The 22,383-nt window shown below is 39.4% G+C and overlaps 1 protein-coding gene across 5 annotated transcripts in view; it reads right to left on the bottom strand.

Moving 5' to 3' along the window:
- The window catches only part of ATP13A5 (ATPase 13A5), a 116,261-nt gene that overhangs the window by 77,347 nt on the left and 16,531 nt on the right, over window positions 1–22,383 (bottom strand). For all 5 annotated transcript variants that reach the window (XR_003510483.1, XM_027538253.1, XM_027538249.1 and 2 more), the window contains exons 2-7: window positions 16,985–17,158; window positions 16,169–16,315; window positions 15,736–15,806; window positions 15,549–15,629; window positions 5,644–5,713; window positions 2,897–3,031 (exon numbers count right to left, since the gene is read on the bottom strand). Coding sequence is in view for 4 of the 5 variants with exons in the window: in XM_027538253.1 (XP_027394054.1) it covers window positions 2,897–3,031; window positions 5,644–5,713; window positions 15,549–15,629; window positions 15,736–15,806; window positions 16,169–16,315; window positions 16,985–17,158 (678 nt within the window). In the remaining variant the exon portion in view is untranslated. The remainder of the gene's footprint in view (window positions 1–2,896; window positions 3,032–5,643; window positions 5,714–15,548; window positions 15,630–15,735; window positions 15,807–16,168; window positions 16,316–16,984; window positions 17,159–22,383) is intronic.

Here is a 22,383-nt window from a genome sequence, read left to right as displayed (position 1 = left end):
CAGTAATTTTGGACCCCAAGAAAATAAAGTCTGCCACTGTTTCCATTGTTGCCCCATCTATCTGCCATGAGCTACTGGTGTGTATTTATAATTATACTCCTTTTGTGATGAAGGGAATTAAAATGGTCTTCTATTATTTGTCCACTCCTGACAGAGTAGTTTATGTGATTAATCAGTCTAAAACTAATAGGGTCCTATAGAAATTTACTCCAGTCTACAGCACATGCCCCTACATTCCCCGTGGCCAGCCAATTTCTTAATTAATGTTTAAAGTTTTCAAGGGCTCTTGTTCGTGCCTTGCTGGTAGCCCTGGCAAAATGATAGAATCCTAAAAAGGTGGGACCTAAAAAAAACAGTTTAACCTCCACTATCTACAGCTGAGGAAAGTGAGTCCAGAGAGGAGAAAGAGTTCCCAGAGTCACAGTGGATGAATCAGTAGTGGGTAGAAGCTCATCCCGGGGTTTTCCTTGTTCAAGTTAGAACTCCTGTCTTCCCTCTCTAGGCTGCCTCCCATCTTTCCATAGTCTAGCTTCTCCACTCCAAGAATAAGGGTACAAACCGTAACAACTATATCAGTGGTAACAAAAAGTAACATTTGATGAGTGCCTGCTATGGACTAGGAACACATGCATTTCAAATGCATTGTTTCATTTAATTTTCTCTACTATATACATGATCACTGACTTGATGGACATAGGTTTGAGCAAGTTCCAGGAGTTGGTGATGGATAGGGAAGCCTGTGTGCTGCACTCCATGGGGTCACAAAGAGTTGGATATGACTTAGCAACTGAACAGAACTGAACTATAACAGTGAACACACACACACACTCACACACACATCTCACAGAAAAGCAGACTGACTACTAAAGTGTCCAGTAACAAATTGTGTCAAGTAATACATATAGGATTAGTATGTATGGGGACGGAAGATTTTAACTTGAAAAGATCTCCCTGCCAAAGTCCTCAGATCTTTCTGTATTTTTCCTAGAACCCTGAGATGGTCAGTGATGATATACTCAGGTATATGTTGAGTATGTGTCTTCCCAACAGAAGGAAGCACATGGAAGAGGAACTGCATTCACTGATGTTTGACATCAGCCAGAAAGCACATGAGTGGCTTGCAGGTATCAAATTATCCATTCTATTAAAACAAAGATTTCTCAAAACCCAGGAGCTAGAAATTTGATTTGGGGCTTCACATCACACGCCTCTATCAAATGACAAAAGTAAAACAACTATAATTTGTGTCCTACTGTGGCTGAACAGAATCTGGCAGATCGTTTATTGTCCTGGTGTCTATTTTCCTACTTTTGTTCACATGCTGAGAGTTCACCAGAAGGACAGTCACTCTTCCCCTAGACTTGGCAGCCAGACACAAAGAAATTGTCACCATGAAAGGCAGGTTACTTACTGGTCATTATTAATATTTGTGTGGCTTTTGTGATTCTAAATTAGTTCATGAAGAAACACACTAGGCCACTCATTTTTAAAATAGCAAAAACAAACAAAAAACCATAAACTAAAGAAAGCCCTCTAGTCTTCACTCTCTAGCTCAAAGTGTCTCCATTCATTTAACTTTTCATTTTTAAGTCCTGCTTTCTAACTCTTTAAATATATTGCCTTTCTTTCATTTCTCATCAAACACTTCATAACTCAAAATTTGTAGAATCCAAAACCTGATAGAAAACCAAGCTTAGACCTCATATTTGCTGAGTGATTGAAACAGAGTATGAATAAAAATGTCTTTCGATTGGACTTGTTTAAAGCCTCCAGGTCTGCTTTACTGACATGTGCCCAGACTCCTGACAGCTAGAAGGCATCTCTCCTCTCACTCGTAGGTCTGACTTTTCTTCCCCAGCAATGTGCTACTTTGGAAAGGATCTTCTGCTAAAGAAATACCACACATGTAATAGAATTTCATTTATAGGGAACCAGAAGCCCTGATTCTGTCACAAAATCACTTTGTGACACGAACCAACCCCCTGTATCTTAGCTTCCTCTTTTCCAGATGACGGATGAAGTTTGAGACCAGGTGATTTTAAAAGTTCGACAGTTGACAGATACAAGTATCACTGTTTCCCCTGTCTAAAAAGTCAATTTCACGATCAAGTTTCCAAAAATATACAACAAATACATTGAGACACACTTAGAAATTGCCTCATAATTTAGCCTGATGAATCTTGAGCAAAGTAGCAGAACATTTTCTAGAAAGGTGTAGTGGGGAACAGAGACTTAGAGGGGCTGTGGATTTATAAGTAATATTCAGCTAGATTCCACTTCAGAAAGCATTAGTCACTCGGCCTTGTCTGACTCTTTGCGATCCCAGGGACTGTAGCCCACCAGGCTCTTCTGTCCTTGGAATTCTACAGGCAAGAATACTGGAGTGGATAGCCATTCCCTTCTCCAGGGCGTCTTCTTGACCCAGCTATTGAACCCAAGTCTCAATTCACTCCAGATGAATTCTTTACCGTCTGAACCACCAGGGAAGCCATCCACTTCAGAATACGCTATTATATCATTTATAAGATTGATTTTCTTTAAAAGGAAGATTTTAATTGGCTATAAGATGAACAATGATGGAAGATGACAGAAAGGTACTATACTGTCATCATTAATCCATCATTTTTCTATCAGACTCAGACACAGCCTCAGAGCCCTTCTAAACATAGTTACTCAATGCAGCCTTCAGTCAATAATCAGAGTTTGCAAAGATGTTTAAATCTATCTGACATTCCTGAAACCCTCCTTCTCAGATCCAAGGTTTAGTAAGCCCTTGCTTTTTGCTTTGTTATGACTTATGTTTAACGAAGCAACTCTTTGCTCTCAGTGGAACCGCATGTTTGGCTTCTCGTGCAGCCTGAGCTAAATAGAATCCAACTATGATTTCTGTTCTTACCTGTCGCAAATCATACACACTTAAGACAATGGAGAGAACAGACAAGATGATGATGGCCACTGAGTATTCGATGTAACCTTGAGACAGCCACAAAGTGAGGGTAAAGGCTTGAAACACGTAGAATGGATTTAAAACCTGCAGGTACGAAAAGAGATTCTGGGTCACCTGCATGGACCTTAGTGGCAGTCTAGATGATGTCATTTCTTTATAGGATTTTTTTCTTTCCTTTTTGCAACATACAACAATAGAATTCACTTAGAGCTCCATTAATTTCAGTAGAGGCGATGTCAAGCTTATAGAATGTGATATGGTAGAAGCGAATTTATTTTAGGCGTTCAGAACCATGCTCACAAATTGATCCTTCTTATTTATTTTGAACTTTCAAAAATATTTGACCAATAACAAAATCTAATAGTTTACCTTTTAAAACAGATGTACCCACATTGGAGGAGAAACATGATTCAGACTCTTTTAAGAACAAACTTTAATTTTGAACAGTGTATTGCAAGTTTCTTTTTCATGTAATCACATGCTTGATGTAGTCAAGTTGTGCAATGAAAATGAAGGATTTCACTTTTATCCAAATAATTCATTTAAAAATAATACTCTCATGTCACAGGTCTTAGCAAGATCCTCTGAGAGCATGGACCTTCTCTTAAACAAGGAGGGATAGTCTTACTCAGCAAAGAGAAAAGTCTTATTCAAAGTTGCAGTGAGAATTATGTGCAGAATGTATCACCAGTTCCAAGCAGGTATTTTTGGTCTCTTAATACTATCTTGGGCTTTTTTCTTCCCTCAATTGTCCCCATTTAAGTCCTGCTGACTTTACTATTAATAATAATAGCAGAGAAGGCAAACCCCAGGGAGCTAGAGAAGGTCACATGACCTACACACTTAGCTTGAATTAAGCACCCCTTCTGATCAGGGCAAAGATTTTTCTTTTTCTTGGTAAAGTGCTCTTTATAATTATTATGAATTAGATGAAACATTACTTAAAATCAGTGCTGTTCTTTCTTACCTCTATCTTCTATAATTTTCTAATATATTAAATAAATTTCTACCTTAATCCTAAAAATAAACCGACATCTGGTTCATAAGTTAATAGGATATAACTTAAAAGTTTCTGAAACCCTTGGCCGTATTTCATCAGTTAAGAAAGCTTGTGTTCCTTAACTTTTTTATTATTTCCATTGCAACATGCTTTTCTTACAAATTATAGCTCTTCTGTCTGTTTGGCATGAAATGCTTTAATTATAAATTATGCATTTCTAGTAATATGATTTTGAGTTTGTATAAACTCAGTAGAAAATTGGTGAAATACTTCTTGTAGAAGAAACAAAACCATTCTAATTAATTTAGTTCTCTTATTCAATATTCTTTTGAAATCAAATGTAAAGACATAGATTTTCTTGTTATTTTTTCTACTAAAGACCTAATAAGCAAGTGTCAGGAAATATTAGCACTCTTTTCAAAGTAGACTAAATAGACATTTGAAAGAGTCTTTGGTAATTTGAAAATGTACTTGAATAAGAAGTTTTAAAAGCAATCTGCTTTTTAATAATAGGAGAGATTGTGCTTATGTGGAGGCATGGGTTACAGAGGAAACCTCAGTACCTTCTGATCAATTTTTCTGTGGGCCGAAGACTGTTCTAAACAAAAAAGTCTAATAAAAAATTATTTTTAAAAAATGGCCATGTAAAAACCAAAATGGCCATCTTTGTGGATTAGAAATAGACTGGAAACATGTAGCACTGAGCAGAGACAGGTTGATCAGTCTGTTAGGTTTTACACAAAGACAGGAGATCAATGGCTAGGAGCTCAATTTTATGGGGAATAAGTATCCCACAAATGGCAGGCGACATAACCAGGCTTGCTAAAGATAACAGCAATAGCCCCTGGACTTGTCCTGCCCCAGAGCAGAGGCTGAGAAAAGTCACAAGCAGCCAGGGTTCACCAGCAGCAGAGGGTGGAATAGGAGAGACAAGTTTGTGGTTCAGCTGTGACTTTGGCCAAGCACCAAGCTGAGTCAGGGCCTGCATCCAACAGATCCATGATGGACAGAGCACATACCTTCAATACAGGCTCCAGTTCTGAACCTGGGACCCGTGGTGACCAGTACGACCCAAAGAAGGAAAGTGAGCACAGAGTGAGGGATGCACGGAGGAAGGAAGGTCCCACCCAAGCTGAGCCTACTAAAATAAATAGATAAACTCCACAGCATACAGAGAAAACATCCTAAAACAAACAGAAACACTAAAAAAGGAAGAAGTCACTATCAAGAGAATGGATATAATAGAGTGATAGAATAATACAAAAAAAGATCAAATAATACTTTTTAAATCCTCAAAGAGATCATGAAATGATAACAATCCTTCCCCCTCCCCACTACAGCCATCATCAAAAAAATGAAGAAAACAAAGAGGAGATTATGAAATGAAAATCTGTCCCTCACACTGGGAAGGAATTTTTTAAAGCAGATTTGAATTTAGAACAAGTGATTATTGAAAAGGACCAGTTATAAATCCTGGAATGAAAAATATATATTTGTTGAAATAATAATAAAAAAGAAAGCCTTAATAGACAGGAAAAGTAGAAACTAAAGTCAATGGGAATAACCAAAGAAAGTTGCACAAAATACAGATTTTTGTCCTTGTCAAAGTATCCATGTTTTTAAGATATCCCTGAGTGCTAGAAATGCAAAAGGAAAAAACAGTATTTTATTTTTAAAAACAAATGAAAACAGTTACCTGTTTAACAAGCAGCTTCCATATGGGTTGGATTTCAACCTCAATGGCATTTGGCCCGCATACTAATCTTCTGTAGGAGATTGATCATCTATTAGTGTCACACCAACATGCTTATCGGAGAAGGCAATGGCACCCCAACTCCAGTACTCTTGCCTGGAGAATCCCATGGACGGAGGAGCCTGGTGGGCTGCAGTCCATGAGGTCGCTAGGAGTCGGACACAACCAAACGACTTGACTTTGACTTTTCACTTTCATGCATTGGAGAAGGAAGTGGCAACCCACTCCAGTGTTCTTGCCTGGAGAATCCCAGGGACGGGGAAGCCTGGTGGGCTGCCGTCTATGGGGTCGCACAGAGTCGGAAGAGACTGAAGAGACTTAGCAGCAGCATCAGCAGCAACATGCTTATCAATAAATGAGTACAGGCGACACTAAGCAGAAGTCCCTTCTCTACCCTCAAGGGACTTTGTGCTTTCAGTTAAAAATTAATATGCCAATCTCAAAATACTACTATATTTGTAAATGAAAGCACATGGTGGACAAGTTGTTTTTCTGTTAAACATACCTGAAGTACAGTATAATTCATGAATCAAAATGAAATTAGAAAGGCATTTTGAGCTCTTTTTTCTTTAATTGATTATATTCTAAGAGCAGCTAAAAAGAAACAGATATGACAGTGTTCCTAGAATTCCCAGGAATTCTAGATTGCCCTTGATGTTGGAGATCATATCTGTCTTACCTTGGTATCTCTAGCACCTAGACAGGTCTTTAGTTTTTGAACTCAATGACTACATGAAGGAATGAACCAATGAACTGGAAGATGGTATATGGCTTTCATGGCTAACACTTTGTAAATCCACACACATGTACATTACAATAAGAAGCCCTAAGGGGGGATAAATTAGGAGATTGGGATTAACATAAACATATTACTATATATAAAATATATAAAATAAGAAATCAACAAGGACCTACTATGTAGCACCGAAAGCTCTACTAATATTCTGTAATAACCTATCTGGGAAAAGAATCTGAAAAAGAATGAATATATGTACATATATAACTGAATCAATTTGCTGTAAATACCTGAAACTAACATAACATTGTAAATCAACTGCACTCCAATATAAAATAAAAGTTAAATTAAACACAATTTTAAAAACAAAAGAAAGAACTGATATTCTCACTTTGCCAATGGAAAGAACTCTTCAATGTGGATATTTTGACAAAGATGCACATACCTAATATTAATCATGACAATGTAACTTTTAAGCAGAGATGACAGTGTCAGAAACTGCATTTAACCATTCATATACATTTTCCCTGTGAGATTTTACATTACCATCATTATTATAAAGAAAACTGAAGTTCAGAGAAACTAAGTAACTTTCCCAGAGTCTCAGAGTGAGAAAGCAGCAGAGCCAGGCTTCCCACCATGGTCTCTTTGACTCCACTTTACTCTCTCCCTCAGTAAAGATGGATGTGAAAATCTGCCTGATGGACCTTTGGTCTATGACAGAGAGCTGAGTCCATGGTTGTCTGACTTCTAAGCCATGCTAGTCCAAATGCAATTTTTTTTTTTTTTTTACGAAGAAAATATTTTTATTTGTATAACAAATATCCTAAGAAATGATGACATAATAAAATTAACATAGTTGAAGTATGTCAAGACACAAATAGGTATGAAATGCTATTAACGATTAATCTTTCTTTCTCATCCAACCTCCCATCAATTATTTTACAGAGTATCTTGGGTATATTTCTGACTGAATCATAAGCATGATGTATCCAGGTGATTCAATTATGAACTCTTTGAAAGAATGGTTCCTTCCATTAGTCCTCATTAACTTTCTTTTTTTTCTTTTTCTTCTTTTTCTCTGGACTAGCAACTGCTGTGCTGGTGCATGGCTCTTCTTCAGAAAGTGGTTCTTCCTTAACATGTTCCTTCTTGTCCTTTTTCTTCTTCTTCTTCACAGATGTTTCCTGTTCTTCTACAACTTGTACTCCTTCTTCTTCTGTGTCTTCTACATCTTCTACTACTTCTTCTTCAACTTTAATTTTAACCTTGGCCTTTTTGGCCTTCTTTTCAATAACTTCATCCTCTTTGTCTACTTGTTCAATCTTACGTTTTTTAGAATAGGTTGGTAATGTGCATGCTAGTCCAAATGCAATTATCACTTGCAAGGGATTGCAAGGACTCAAACCAAGGTCTTCTGACTCCCTGTGTGAAAACACCATGGTTCAGAGGTGTTGAGAAACAGTGAAGTCAAATAGCATGTACTACTGTAAGGGACTTCAGAAGTCCCTAAGTCTCACATTGAGAAAGGACCATAACTCAAGCCACTTTAGTGGTTAAAATCCTTTTCCAAAAGCCATCAAAATAACCTGTTGTTGGCAAGTATTCAGAACTTCTCAGAATCCTAAACTTGGTTTTCCTCTCTCTCTCCTTGGAATACCCTCCCCACATCCTTCACTTTGTTAAGGTCTGCTTAGCCTTTGAGAGCTAAATCTGAATAGAGCTTGGTGGTGATACAGAAAGAGTAGGATAACCAAACAGTTAGTTTAGAAATCCCACTAGAGGATTATAGATAGAGAGGGAAATTTAGGGGGCTTTAGGAGACAACTGTAAGTTAATATCACTTGAGAAAACAATCTAGACATTGTAAATATAGCAGGCTTGCTTAATAACAAAACTATACAAGTCAATGGCACCTGCATCTTGCTGGTTGAGGTAAGTAAGTTAATGATCCCATATATATATATGAGGAAATGACATTCTAAAGTACAAGAACATCTTTACACTGAAACCTGAGATAATTTACCATATTTTAGCATATGTTAGCACTTTTCTAGGCTTCCCTCATGGCTCAGTTGGTAAAGCATCTGCCTGCAGTGCAGGAGACCTGGGTTTGATTCCTGGGTTGGGAAGATCCCTTGGAGAAGGAAATGGCAACCCACTCCAGTATTCTTGCCTGGAGAATCCCATGGACAGAGGAGCCTGGCAGGCTACAGTCCATGGGGCCGCAAGAGTAGGACACAACTTAGAGACTAAACCACCACCACCACCACCTTTCTACTGATTTGAATAGCTCCATGACCATCTGGGTTTGACTGTGGAGGGACAAGAAGACTCCCCCACCTGATTTAGAGGAGAAGCTGATGATGGAAGCCTGATGTCTACTCAAGGATAAGGAAGAAGGTAGTCTTCTCCCCCTCCCCACTTTCCCTTTGATTATAAAAAATGTAGCCCACTAAGTTCTTCTGTAGAGTCCTCTGGCCTGTCCACCTGTAGCCTTCACAAGTGTCCTATACTAATAACTCACGCTTATCTATCACCTCGCCTCTCACTGAATTCTTTCTGAGCCAAGACATAAGGAGGTTGAACTCCACCAAGCTCTGAAATGTATTCTGTGGTTTCAGGATTAAGAAATTTGAGATTCAACAGACTTGGGTAATGCTAAGCCTATGTACTTGTTGCTCCTTCTACCTGGAACCAGTTTCCCCCACATCTTTGCATGGCTCATGCCCTCATTTTATTCAGGCCTCTGTTTAAATGGCATCTTCTTATTGGAGGCTTTTCTCCAATTCGATTTAAAATAGCTACCCTGACCACCAAATCAGATCATCTTTATCTCCTTAACCTAACTCATTTTTCTTTATAGACTGTTTGATAATCTGAAGTTATACCCTATCTTTTGCATGTTAATCGGCATGCAAACAACAGACTATCTTCCACTATTATATAAGCATCTAGAGGTCACTGGTATATTCTGAATGCCTAAAGCAGGGCCTAATTCATAGAATGTACTGAGGAATGATTTGTTAAATGAGTGAATGGATGCGTGAAGTGTGAGCCTTGGTTCTCTTACCTAGAAAATGGGTTGCTAATACCTGCCTAATAAAATTGCTATTAGTAGCAAAAGATATAAATAAATAAGCATTTAACACAAGTGCCTAAAACAGTGCCATGCTCAGTCGTGTTTGACTCTTTGCTACCCCATGGACTATAGCCTGCCAGGCTCCTCTGTCCATGGAATTGTCCAGGCAAAGAATACTGGATTGGGTTGCAATTTCTTCCTCCAGGGGATCTTCCCCACCCAGGGATCAAACCTGTGTCTCTTGCATCTCCTACATTGGTGGGTGGATTCTTCACCACCACACCACCTGGAAAACCCACCTAGAACATGACAAGTCCTTAATAAGTAACACCTATATTTGACAGAGTCTCCATTCCTGTATTAATTAATTCTTTTTCTTGTCCCCAATTTCTTAGTCCCCTTCATTTCTTAGTAACCTCTTTGAATTGTAACATATAGTTACATGTCTTTTACCTTGAATTTCCTAGGTTCTCTTTAATGGCAGAGAGGAAGCTTTCTCAGCTCTATTTTTCTGACATCTAGGGGCACAGTGTCTGTCACAAAGAATGTTCCCTAAATATTGGAATTAATTAATGAGGACCTTCATGAACCATGACTAGAATACTGTCTCCCCTAACAAGACTGTAAACCCAGTTTAGAGAACAGCACACAGGCTGTGGAAGTCAGTTTAGAAAGAAGCAAGCCAAGTGCCCTATGACCTTTTTCTTTGTTGGGTGAGACGGTTTCTAATGTTACCATTAAGGGAGAGGTGCCCAGCCCTTATGAGAACTGAGATCCAGTAGGTTCATACTGGCCTGTGATGATCCTCTTTAGGGGACATCTGGAAAACGTGAATAAAAAATATTGCCTGTCATGTCAGTAAATAAAAGACGTTGTAGCTATTTGACCATCACCTTGCCACAGCCGCCTTGAAGTTTCATCCTGAGGGAACTCAGGATAGAAACTGGATGCCCACCATCTAGAGGGCTACAGTCCAGAGAGTCGCAGAGAGTCGCACACAACTGAAATGACTTAGCACACCTTGTCAGCCGACAACCGCTGCAGCCTCCAATGGTGCACGCTGAGGAGACACGGGATGGTAAAACACAGGATACTAGCTCCAGGTAGCTGATGTTCATACTGAAGCAATCATTTCAGTGAGCCCAGATTCTTGCATCTTCCCATACATAGAAAAGCGCTACATTCTTAAACTTGAGACCTCCGGTTTTCCTCAATTAACAGTAATCTGAAATTCCGACTGCCTGGTCTTTATTGCAAAAATCCCTATATGCCCTGGCTCCTCAACCCCCTTGCCTCTTTGAAGCAGTCCCTCAGAGTGATCTGAGAGTCCTGTCTCACTGGCTTAAAGTCCTCAGAATGTCTGCCAAATAAAACATGATTCTCAACGTTTATGTTGTCAGACAACAACCATGTTTGAATCACAAACTGGCATGCCCCTTGATGTTTCACCTTTTCCACTCTCTCTTGCCAAAAAGTATTGTGTGGTTAGAGATCATGTACTCATCTCAATCTTAGCGTGAACCACATAGAATTTTCAGGGATATTGACCATTGGTTGAAAACCAGAAGAAGAAATACGAGGTTTGAGCTGGGTCACATTAGCAAAGTTCCAAGGAACAAAGGAGATGACATTCCCTGACTTTAAACATCTGATGAGCTGGCGGGGAAAGGAAGCCCTAGAACAATTCCAGGTGGCCTCACGAAACCCAGTAGTTTAAATGAAATTAAGTAGACTTGCCTAATATTCAGAACCATTCATTAGGGGAATAATTACTTTGGATGTAGAAGATCTCTCTTCAAAAGAGATTGAAGGGTTTCTTAACAGGGAAGTTACGAAGGCATTTCTGCACTGGCTATGGGTTATGCTTGAAGAAGCACTGAGATTTCTTGCAACCATGAGATATTAGTAAATGTGCTGAAAGTTATTTATTTCTTAAAAATCAAGCATGAATGACTAGGAATATTTTCTTTGGCAATGGTCTATATCTCTTTTCAATATGATTATTTGTTCATTCATTCATTTGTCAATTTATTCACCAAATAACAATTATGTTGAGAATATGTTGTCTGCTGGGCCCTTTAGGCTCTGGATGGTGAAGACTAGGCTGAGAGTCCTCAAAGAGGCAGGAGGACCATGTCAGCATCACTGGTGAGCATTTTCAAACTTCATATAATCACACTGCTTCCATTCTGATAAGCCATCAATAGCGTCCTTGGCAGGGAGGGAGGTCTGAGGTTTTCCAAAGAGTTAATACTAAGCCAGGGGATTCTGGCATGACCCATTTCCATGAAATTTGGGATTTTAGGGAGCAGCTTTATTAGTGTTTGAATAAAAGTTCCCAGGTGATTCTGCTAGTTAATCCCTCGCTCTCCTAATGGAGACCTGAGAAGAAAAGGAGACCTGAGAAATTCACAGATGCAGAGAAATGGCATCCAATTGCTGGCATTTGGGTATGTCATAGAGTATAACAGGCATGTTAGTCTTTGAGCCCTCCCATTTTAAAATAATAATAAAAGTAAGATTAGCATGTTTTGAGAAATTGCTTTCAGGGGAAGAAATTCCCTATTTTAGCAGTCCATAGCCTGCTTCTATACTTTATAATTTATACAGAGAACATTCATTTTACAAATGACAAAAGTCATTTTATTTTTTTCACACTAGTCTTCATCTGTGACCTGTTCCTTTCTTCCATTTCCTAAAGCACGTTTCCAGATAACCTCAGGGAAAATCAAGTTCTTGCAGAGTTTCATGCCCTGTATGTGAGCTAATTGAGGTGCTGCTCATCAGCTTTTGTGGGGACGTGCACAGAGCATTCCCAGGCATGCAGATCCAGAACACAGAGGACCATGAGGGCATCTAAATGGAGGTGGGGGTGGAGAAATCCCAGGGGCCATCTCACCAGGGAGACTCGGGTCTTAGGCTTACTTGTGCTTTCATAATGCTTTGCTCTGAATCAAAGCATTGGAGTTAAGTGACTTTATACTTTCAGTGGACCCAGAACCATAGAAACACGGGTTATATTTTTAAGAATGTTATTGACTTCTAATCTAATGCTAAGATCTGAGACAATCTTATTGGCTTCCAGAACAATGAGTGAAGCCTGTCTCCTCCACTCTGACCAATTCTTCCTTGTTCTTTTCCAAAGACTGATCTGATAGACAAGTGTCTACACTTGAGTTGTATTTCTAAAGATGGAAATTTCCAAGAGATGAAAGGTCGTGGTATATAGCTATGATTTCTTTTATGACTTTGGCTTCCCACAAGACCTGAGGAGTAAAAAGGTCAGATTTCATAGCAGCCCAGATCTCTCTCTCCCCTGCCTTCCCCTTGCTTATTTTTTTTCTCTCTATTCTCTGGGAAAAGCTTCTATCAGCTTGGAGCTGAGCACTGAAGGCAAACCCATCCTTTTGCTGCTGCCCACTCAGATTTCTTTCCTCTGGTACTAACAAGCATGGCTTTTTTCTCAGTGGTGTAACAAGTGTTGAGAATTAAGTTTGGTCCTACAGAATCACCAAGCCACTTGTGAATGCCACTCCACAGCTCCACATTCAGTGATGTCACACTGGAATCAGCCATGGTTGGGGTATCCCTATTATAGAAATTGGTAAAGCCTATCCATCAAAGCTTTTTTGTTTTTTTCCTTCCAGAGTTCTGGGATACCAACAAGGTGATTGGTCTGGAGCTAACCCCCAGTTAGGAGGCACCTGGATCTCTTCTGTCGGAAAGTTCTTATGTTTTCAGGAGGCTAAACAGAGGAGGCAGGGACAGGGAGGGCTGAGTGAGGAGATAAAGTGTCACTCAACTGAAAAAAAACTGTTCTAATACGAAGACAGCTTGGATGGATGGGGGATGAGGTAGGTGTGTTTTTTCACCTGTGTCCATGAGGTAAGAGAATTACTCCAAGTGTCTGTATACCTGTCTAGGACAGTCACTAAGATGGCAAGTTGTGTTCAGTTCCTGGATGAGTGAAGGTGAGAACAGGGAACCTTCTCGAATAATTTTCCTGCTTTCCTCTTGATGGCTTCCCTGGTGGCTCAGGTGGTAAAGGATCCACCTATTATGTAAGAGACTCAGAGAAACCTCTGATAGTTTCTCTCCAGGGTAAATGTGTCACTCCTGATGTCTTCATTTGCTTTTTGCTACTGAAAAGTGAGAACTATGTTCATCTTTGCATTTTCTCTCTTTTCCTGGTTGCTAGGAAGAGTGAAAGAGGTTGTATTTTTTGATGATTTTTCATGACAGAAATTTTTGTGTATCCCTCTTTCTTTATTTCTTATATTGGGTCCTTGCTTCTCATGCAAGCAAGCTCAAATTCATTGAGGTAACTGTTAAGCTATCACTCAACCAACCAATCCATCATATTTAATTTTTGGAAAAAGTGTTTAGTCTTACATTAAAAAAATAAAAGGGGAAATTTATGGATGGGTGAGGAATGCTCCATATTTTACTTTCTCTCTTTACTCTCCAAATGGAAAAACTCACAAAATAAAATATGACTATATATTTCTAAGTAGATTATCTCCTCTATTCTTCATATTTGGGAAACCATATACTTTATCTTGCTTATTAGATTGTTAAGTTCTTTATTGTGTGGACCAAATTTAAATTTAATTATGTATGATGTTTATTAAAGCTTGGCACCTGATAAATAAACGTGAGGTAGCTACAAGGATGGAAAATCTGGGGAAACGTTTCTTAGGCAGAGTATATCTATATTCATCAACTAGATTTCCTAAATAGATCAGTCCTTTAAATGTCTTGTGCTTAGTGCTAGGAAAGCAATGTGTTTTTAATGACTTTGCAAACTTTTTGTACTTCAGTATTAAAGCATTGTATCTGAAATCTTATATAATGTACCCTGTTTCTAAGCCATTTTGGAATATTGTCAGAATCTAGATGCCCAGTTCATTTTTCATAGCGTTCAAACAGAGGGAAAACTTGAAAACAATACTAGATCAATCACTCACAGGCTTGGTGCAAATACAAATCATGGAGATGCTTGCTAAAAATCTTGTTTTTCTCTCACCACCACCCTAGCTTCTACTTACTAAATCAGAATTATGGAGAAGAACCCAAGAACCTATATTTTAAGGACTGAATTTCTCCTTCACTTGAGAATTTGTGTTTCTGACCAAGTGTGAAGAAGATCAGGCAAATTCTTCTTCTCATCCCTAAAACTGGGCAAGAACTATAGGGGATTATTAAGATTCTTGGGAAAACTTGCAATGGTGTTCTTTCAGAGTCACCAGGATTCACCGTTTTAAATTACAGATGAGTGAAGCAGGGACTCTAGGTCACTGTGAGTTGATGAGAAGCCTAAGCATTTCCTGTACTATTATCCTATCATTTCCTAACCTATGCGCCTTTATAGATCTCATTCTCATAACTGTACCTCTACTCTTTGTCTCTCTTTCCCACCAGTCAGTTGATGTCTCTTGGACCATGACTAAGTCTTATTTATCCTTAGATCCCTAGTGCCTTGCAAAATGCCTGGCATATTAGAGGAGTTTAGTTCACAGATCAATGAATGCATTTATTTATTCATTCCTTCCACACAAGTCTATTGAGCTTCTACCATGAATCAGGCACTGTTCTAGATTCTGTAAATAATAGTAGTGAATGACATAATTAACTGAGCAAACAAAATCCTCATCTCCAGCGCAAGTTCTCCTAGTAAAATGCAATCATTGTATTGTCTTTCTGTCTCTCAGAGGACCTGGAAGATTAAGATGCTGATGTTTATGAAATGACTCAAGTGTTTTTGAGGAAAGAAAAGAGACAACACAGAGAATACTGTTCTGTAATCCTGAGAGAAAAGATCAAATGTTATTTGATTGCATTGTTCTTTTAGTCTTCCCTTTTTAATAAGTGTGCCTACGATGAGAATAATTTAGAACACTCTGATGCCAGTCAATGAACTGGGGTTATGTGAAGTTGATGTAGCCTTATGCCAACAATTCACTCATCCTAAGCCATGCAGCATTTCCATTTATGCTAGCAAAATTTTCTCTGGAGTACCCCAAACCCTACCTGATCTCTTGTTCTTCAGTGGTAAGACCCAGTCCAAACGTGTGATGGATGTCATAGCAGCTGTTGCTATCTTCCAGCAACCTAGGATGTGGTCAGGACAAGAACCGTACTTCAGTTCATGGTACTCAACAAATCAGGGTTCTTCCCTTATATTCTGATGAATGCTGAGGAAAAAAGTCAGACTTACCCAACTTTCTGAAACTTCTTCTCCAAGTTGTTCCAAACATACCTGATTTTCTGTACTTGGATACATCGGAACTGCAAGTACAAATGTGATAGAAAAGAAAAGTGAAAAGAAAGTAAAACCGCTCAGTTGTGTCTGTTTGTGAACTTCCCAACTCAGGGATCAAACCCAGGTCTTCCACATTGCAGGCGGATTTTTTATCAACTCAGCTACCAGAGAAGCCCTGATAGAACAGATGTCATTCACAAAGTAAAGCCCATCAAGGAAGGTGAGGGTTGGTTAGTCCAGGTCCTCAAACAACTCTCACTTTTCTTGACATAGAGCTATAATTTCCAGCCCAGCAGTGTGATTTTCAGAACTTTCATCCAATAAATACAGTGTTCTCTTGCAAAGAAAACATGCTGTAACATTGTACTCTTAAAGTCAAATCACTTACTTTTAATTCTGGCTTCAATACAGCTTTGTTTATGACTGAGTGGCAGTCAGCCACTAGGGGTTCTTCTGTGTTCTTGCTTATAGGAATCTTCAATGTAGATAAGTAGAGACAGATTACCTTCTTCCTCATATATCTTTGAAATTCATCCTAGAGAAGACAATTCAGCCCATGAAATTCTGAAGTGTTATTCCATAAAGCACTCAGTCAACCAAATACCTGCCAAGTCCTAGACCAGTGGTTGCCAAAGTTTGGGCTACTGATAAAAGCATTTGCATTACCTTGTAACCTGCTAGACATGTAAGAGTCTTAGTCTCACCCCAAACTTGCTGGGTCAGATATTAAAACAGTCCATGTTTTAAAGAGTCCTCCAGGTAATTCTGAATTGCACTAAAATTTGAGGACCACTGTGCTAGGGAAAAAAGAAAAAGATACACTTTGCAAGAAAGTTCATATCAGGAAATAGTCTCCAGCTATCCTACAATGACATCTAGGTGTTTAAAATGTATAATATCCCTCAAAACACATGTTTTTGAAAAACTGAACAGTAATTCCCTTGTATATGTTTAAGAGTTATAACACTGACAGCCATTGTTCATGTTATGGCTAAGAGCACTTACAATTAGCCTGACATGATAGAAATTTCTCCAGGCAGATGTGGAGGAAAAGTCCTACATTCCTGGATCAAAATATAGATGGCAGAGATAGTTCTGCCATATTGTATCTGGGGGCAGGGAAACTCTTAAACAGAGGAGGATCTGCTCTGGAATGCTGATCATCACAGCTTGTGCACTCGATGCAACACAGAAGGGCACGCACCGTTGTCCTTAGCAAAACAGTGTCTGCTTCTTGCAGGGAGCATGGGATACAGTAGGCCCATACCCTCCACTGGGGCTTCCAGTAGAATAACAGGGGAAGGACCCCACAGGTCAGCACGGATGTCACAAGGAAGAGAACTCTGCGTAGCTTCTGGGTCTGGTAACCAAACACCTCCTGGAGAGTAAATAAAAAAATCACTCTATTTTTTCCCCATATAAAATCACATTTTGTTCCAGGACACACAAACTTTAGGTGCAGGTTGGGTTGGGAGAGCAATCTAGTTTTCGTTGGTTGGATCAGATCCATTGCTTACAGCTGTCAGCTGACACAATAAAAAAAGAAAAAGAAGGAAGGACTCATGTTGCTATCCTGGCACACGGAACTCAAATGTTAGGAGCAAAGAACAGGTGGACTTATTTGGTTCTAAATATTCATGAGTCACCTCAGATTTATTAATATAAAATACCTATGTTTTAGATCAGATTTACTTCCTTTAGATAAAAGGCTTTTTAAAAATTATTAATATGAACTTATTGGAAGAAGATGATAAATTATGACCAATAGGATTCATATCTTGTTTTAGGAATGAAAGTGTGCATAAATGTACTGCTTTGTAAAACAGTAGGGTGATATAAATTAAGAGATTATTTGTACATGTGAAAGATTTTCAACAGACAGCTTATAGGTATTTATCCTGAGAGTAACATGCTGAAATATTTCTGTTTTTAATAATTGATTAGTTAACACTTGTCATGAATTGTGTAAAGACTTGAGATGTAGTTTTAGGGGAACATAAATAGCCAAAAACAATACATTTGCTTCAGATCAGATCAGTTGCTCAGTCGTGTCCGACTCTTTGCGACCCCATGAATCGCAGCACGCCAGGCCTCCCTGTCCATTACCAACTCCCGGAGTTCACCCAGACTCATGTCCATCGAGTCAGTGATGCCATCCAGCCATCTCATCCTCTGTCGTCCCCTTCTCCTCCTGCCCCCTATCCCTCCCAGCATCACAGTCTTTTCCAATGAGTCAACTCTTGGCATGAGGTGGCCAAAGTACTGGAGTTTCAGCTTTAGCATCATTCCTTCCAAAGAAATCCCAGGGCTGATCTCCTTCAGAATGGACTGGTTGGATCTCCTTGCAGTCCAAGGGACTCTCAAGAGTCTTTTGAACACCACAGCTCAAAAGCGTCAATTCTTCAGCGCTCAGCCTTCTTCACAGTCCAACTCTCACATCCATACATGACCACAGGAAAAACCATAGCCTTGACTAGACAGACCTTTGTTGGCAAAGTAATGTCTCTGCTTTTCAATATGCTATCTAGGTTGGTCGTAACCTTCCTTCCAAGGAGTAAGCGTCTTTTAATTTCATGGCTGCAGTCACCATCTGCAGTGATTTTGGAGCCCAGAAAAATAAAGTCTGACACTGTTTCCCCATCTATTTCCCATGAAGTGATGGGACCGGATGCCATGATCTTCGTTTTCTGAATGTTGAGCTTTAAGCCAACTTTTTCACTCTCCACTTTCACTTTCATCAAGAGGCTTTTGAGTTCCTCTTCACTTTCTGCCGTAAGGGTGGTGTCATCTGCATATCTGAGGTTACTGATATTTCTCCAGGCAATCTTGATTCCAGCTTGTGTTTCTTCCAGTCCAGCGTTTCTCATGATGTACTCTGCATAGAAGTTAAATAAACAGGGTGACAATATACAGCCTTGACATACTCCTTTTCCTATTTGGAACCAGTCTGTTGTTCCATGTCCAGTTCTAACTGTTGCTTCCTGACCTGCATACAAATTTCCCAAGAGGCAGATCAGGTGGTCCCATCTCTTTCAGAATTTTCCACAGTTTATTGTGATCCACACAGTCAAAGGCTTTGGCATAGTCAATAAAGCAGAAATAGATGTTTTTCTGGAACTCTCTTGCTTTTTCCACGATCCGGCGGATGTTGGCAATTGCTTAATTAAAGCTAATTTCTAGTTTCCACCTCCTACCATGAAATTTCACAGTATTGTTTTCTAAATTTCAAAAAACTAGATAGTTAGTGTATTTAAAAAAGCCAAAGGGCTCCTGATTATGAGTGACATTGTTACTCTACCATTATTTTACTTTCTGCTATTATTGTATGCGTGGGTGTGTTTTCTGTGGCTGGAATCCGGGGTCCAGATCACAGGAATGCAATGTCAAGAAAATGGGTTTTTCTACAGCACTTTCAGTGATGGAATCTCCTGAATTTTATGCCAGTTTACTTTTTAAATTTTATTTATTTTTGACAGTGCTGAGTCTTTTTGCTGCATGTGGGCTTTCTCTAGTTGTGGTGCATGGACTTCTTACCCCATTGGCTTCTCTTGCTGTGCAGCACAGCCTCTGGGACACGTGGGCTTTGGTAGATGTGTCTGCAGGCTTAGTTGCCCTGCAGTACATGGAATCTTCCCTGACCAGGGATTGAACCGCTACATTGGCAGACAGATTCTTAACTGCTGGACCACCAGAGAAGTCCTTAGGACAGTTTGAAAGTGAAAGAAAGTGAAAGTGAAGTCACTCAGTCAAGTCCAACTCTTTGCGACCCCATGGACTGTAACCAACCAGGCCCCTCCGTTCATGGGATTTTCCAGGCAAGAATAGTGGAGTGGGTTGCCATTTCCTCCTCCAGGAGATCTTTCCAACCCAGGGATTGAACCCAGGTCTCCTTCATTGTAGGCAGACACTTAACCGCCTGAGCCATCATGCTTATAATAAATCTTTTGGCTTAATTCTTTGGGAAAGTTTACATCTTCAAAATAATCATTTTAATTAATATCTTCTAATAAAGAACTCTGGTAGATCAAGATTTCAATAAAAGTTGATGAAAGTAACCCTTAAACATATTGAAAAGATCCCAGGTTTAAGAAGCAAAGACGTAAGTTAGAGTCACCACTCTGTTGGTTTCCAACTATGTAAACTTAGGTAAATAATATCATTTCTAGGGAATCCCAATTTACTCTTCTACAAAAACAATTAGAAATATATACCTTACAGGGCACTTAGACTCAAATGAGATAATGCCACCTTAAGTGTTCTGCAAAGTAATTACAAGGTTAAAAGTTTCTTTCCACTACTCCTCAATAGGATCACCTACTTGGGGAAAAATTATCCATTAAGTTTCATGATGCAACTATTTGGAAATTATTCATGATAAGCTTTACATGTATCTTAGAAACACGTGTTCACTCTGCTTTAAGCATATTTTCAGTTAGAGCTCCTTTCTCTCTCCTATCTTTCCTCTGATTCTGTAAACCTGCTTTGGTTTTATTTGTCAGTTACATTAGGTTTATTAGACTCAAATAAAAAGTATGTGCCAGTGCACATATTATGTCATAAATATGCATTCTTTTACATTTTAAAAAATGGAATAGCTTTAGCTTTACATTTTTTTAAGTTATTTATTTATTTTTAGTTTGGGCTGTACTGAGTCTTCGTTGCTGCAAGTGACTTTCTCTAGTTGCAGAGAGCAGGGCTACTCTTCAGTTTTGGTGTGCAGGCTTCTCTTTGCATTAGCTTCTCTTATTGCAGAGCCCAGGCTGTAGGTGTGTGGGCTTCAAGGAGTTGTGGCACATGGGCTTAGTTGCCCCACGGCATGTGGGATCTTCTCAAACCAGAGATTGACCTACTGTCCCCTGCATTGCAAGGTGGATTTTCAACCACTGGACCACCAGGCCCAATATTCATTCTTTTACAAAGCTATTTACAGGGTCTATTTCCAAAGCCCAAGAGTACGCAAAATAGAAGCAGACTAGTTTGGAATTTTAGTCCAGCTTTTAGCTGAAATGAGCACATTTGTAGACAATATAACTTTTTTCTGTTTACTTACATACAGCAATGGCATTGATAATCATAATTCTGGTTTTCCATTAGGTCTTTTCTATACAACAATTTTTTTATTAAAAAAGTAACTCACAATGCTATCAAGAATTCAGTGAAATCACTACAGCTACATACTTCCAATAACCTTATAAATTGAATAATTCTTTAGAGAAAGCAAGGTGATAAATTGTATTAAGAATTATAAAGATGTTTCTATCCCTTGAATCAGTAATTCCACACTCAAAAATATACTCTAAGGAAATAATACAGGATTGCAGAGAGAAATATCAATAACCTCAGATATGCAGATGACATCACCCTTATGGCAGAAAGTGAAGAGAAACTCAAAAGCCTCTTGATGAAAGTGAAAGTGGAAAGTGAAAAAGTTGGCTTAAAGCTCAACATTCAGAAAACGAAGATCATGGCATCTGGTCCCATCACTTCATGGGAAATAGATGGGGAAACAGTGGAAACAGTGTCAGACTTTATTTTTCTGGGCTCCAAAATCACTGCAGATGGTGACTGCAGCCATGAAATTAAAAGATGTTTACTCCTTGGAAGGAAAGTTATGACCAACCTAGATAGCATATTGAAAAGCAGAGACATTACTTTGCCAACAAAGGTCCATCTGGTCAAGGCTGTTTTTCCAGTAGTCATGTATGGATGTGAGAGTTGGACTGTGAAGAAGGCTGAGCGCTGAAGAATTGATGCCTTTGAACTGTGGTGTTGGAGAAGACTCTTGATAGTCCCTTGGACTGCAAAGAGATCCAACCAGTTCATTTTGGAGAAGATCAGCCCTGGGATTTCTTTGGAAGGAATGATGCTAAAGCTGAAACTCCAGTACCTTGGCCACCTCATGCCAAGAGTTGACTCATTGGAAAAGACTGTGATGCTGGGAGGGATAGGGGGCAGGAGGAGAAGGGGAAGACAGAGGATGAGATGGCTGGATGGTATCACTGACTCGATGGACGTGAGTCTGAGTGAACTCCGGGAGTTTGTGATGGACAGGGAGGCCTGGCGTGCTGCGATTCATGGGGTCGCAAAGAGTCGGACACGACTGAGCGACTGATCTGATCTGATCTTATGTATATAAAGATTTCAGCACAGCATTATCTGTAATAGCAAAATTATTAGAAGGAATAAATGATAGCTAACAGTTCAATAAGATGTGAGTCAAAACAATGGGCTATTGTGGAGCCATTTGAAACAAAATGCATGAACTCAATTTAGAAGTGTAGGCATGATATGCTGCTGCTGCTGCTGCTAAGTTGCTTCAGTTGTGTCCGACTCTATGCAACCCCATAGGCCGCAGCCTACCAGGCTCCCCTGTCCCTAGGATTCTCCAGGCAAGAACACTGGAGTGGGTTGCCATTTCCTTCTCCATTGCATGAAAGTGAAAAGTGAAAGTGAAGTCGCCCAGTTGGGTCTGACTCTTAGCGACCCCATGGACTGCAGCCCACCAGGCTCCTCTGTCCATGGGATTTTCCAGGCAAGAGTACTGGAGTGGAGTGCCATTGCCTTCTCTGGGGCATGATGTGATATATGATATAATGTTAAGTG

This window comes from Bos indicus x Bos taurus, chromosome 1 (genome assembly GCF_003369695.1).
Source record: "Bos indicus x Bos taurus breed Angus x Brahman F1 hybrid chromosome 1, Bos_hybrid_MaternalHap_v2.0, whole genome shotgun sequence".
NCBI classification, from domain to species: domain Eukaryota; kingdom Metazoa; phylum Chordata; class Mammalia; order Artiodactyla; family Bovidae; genus Bos; species Bos indicus x Bos taurus.
This window is presented reverse-complemented; position numbering and strand designations above follow the sequence as displayed.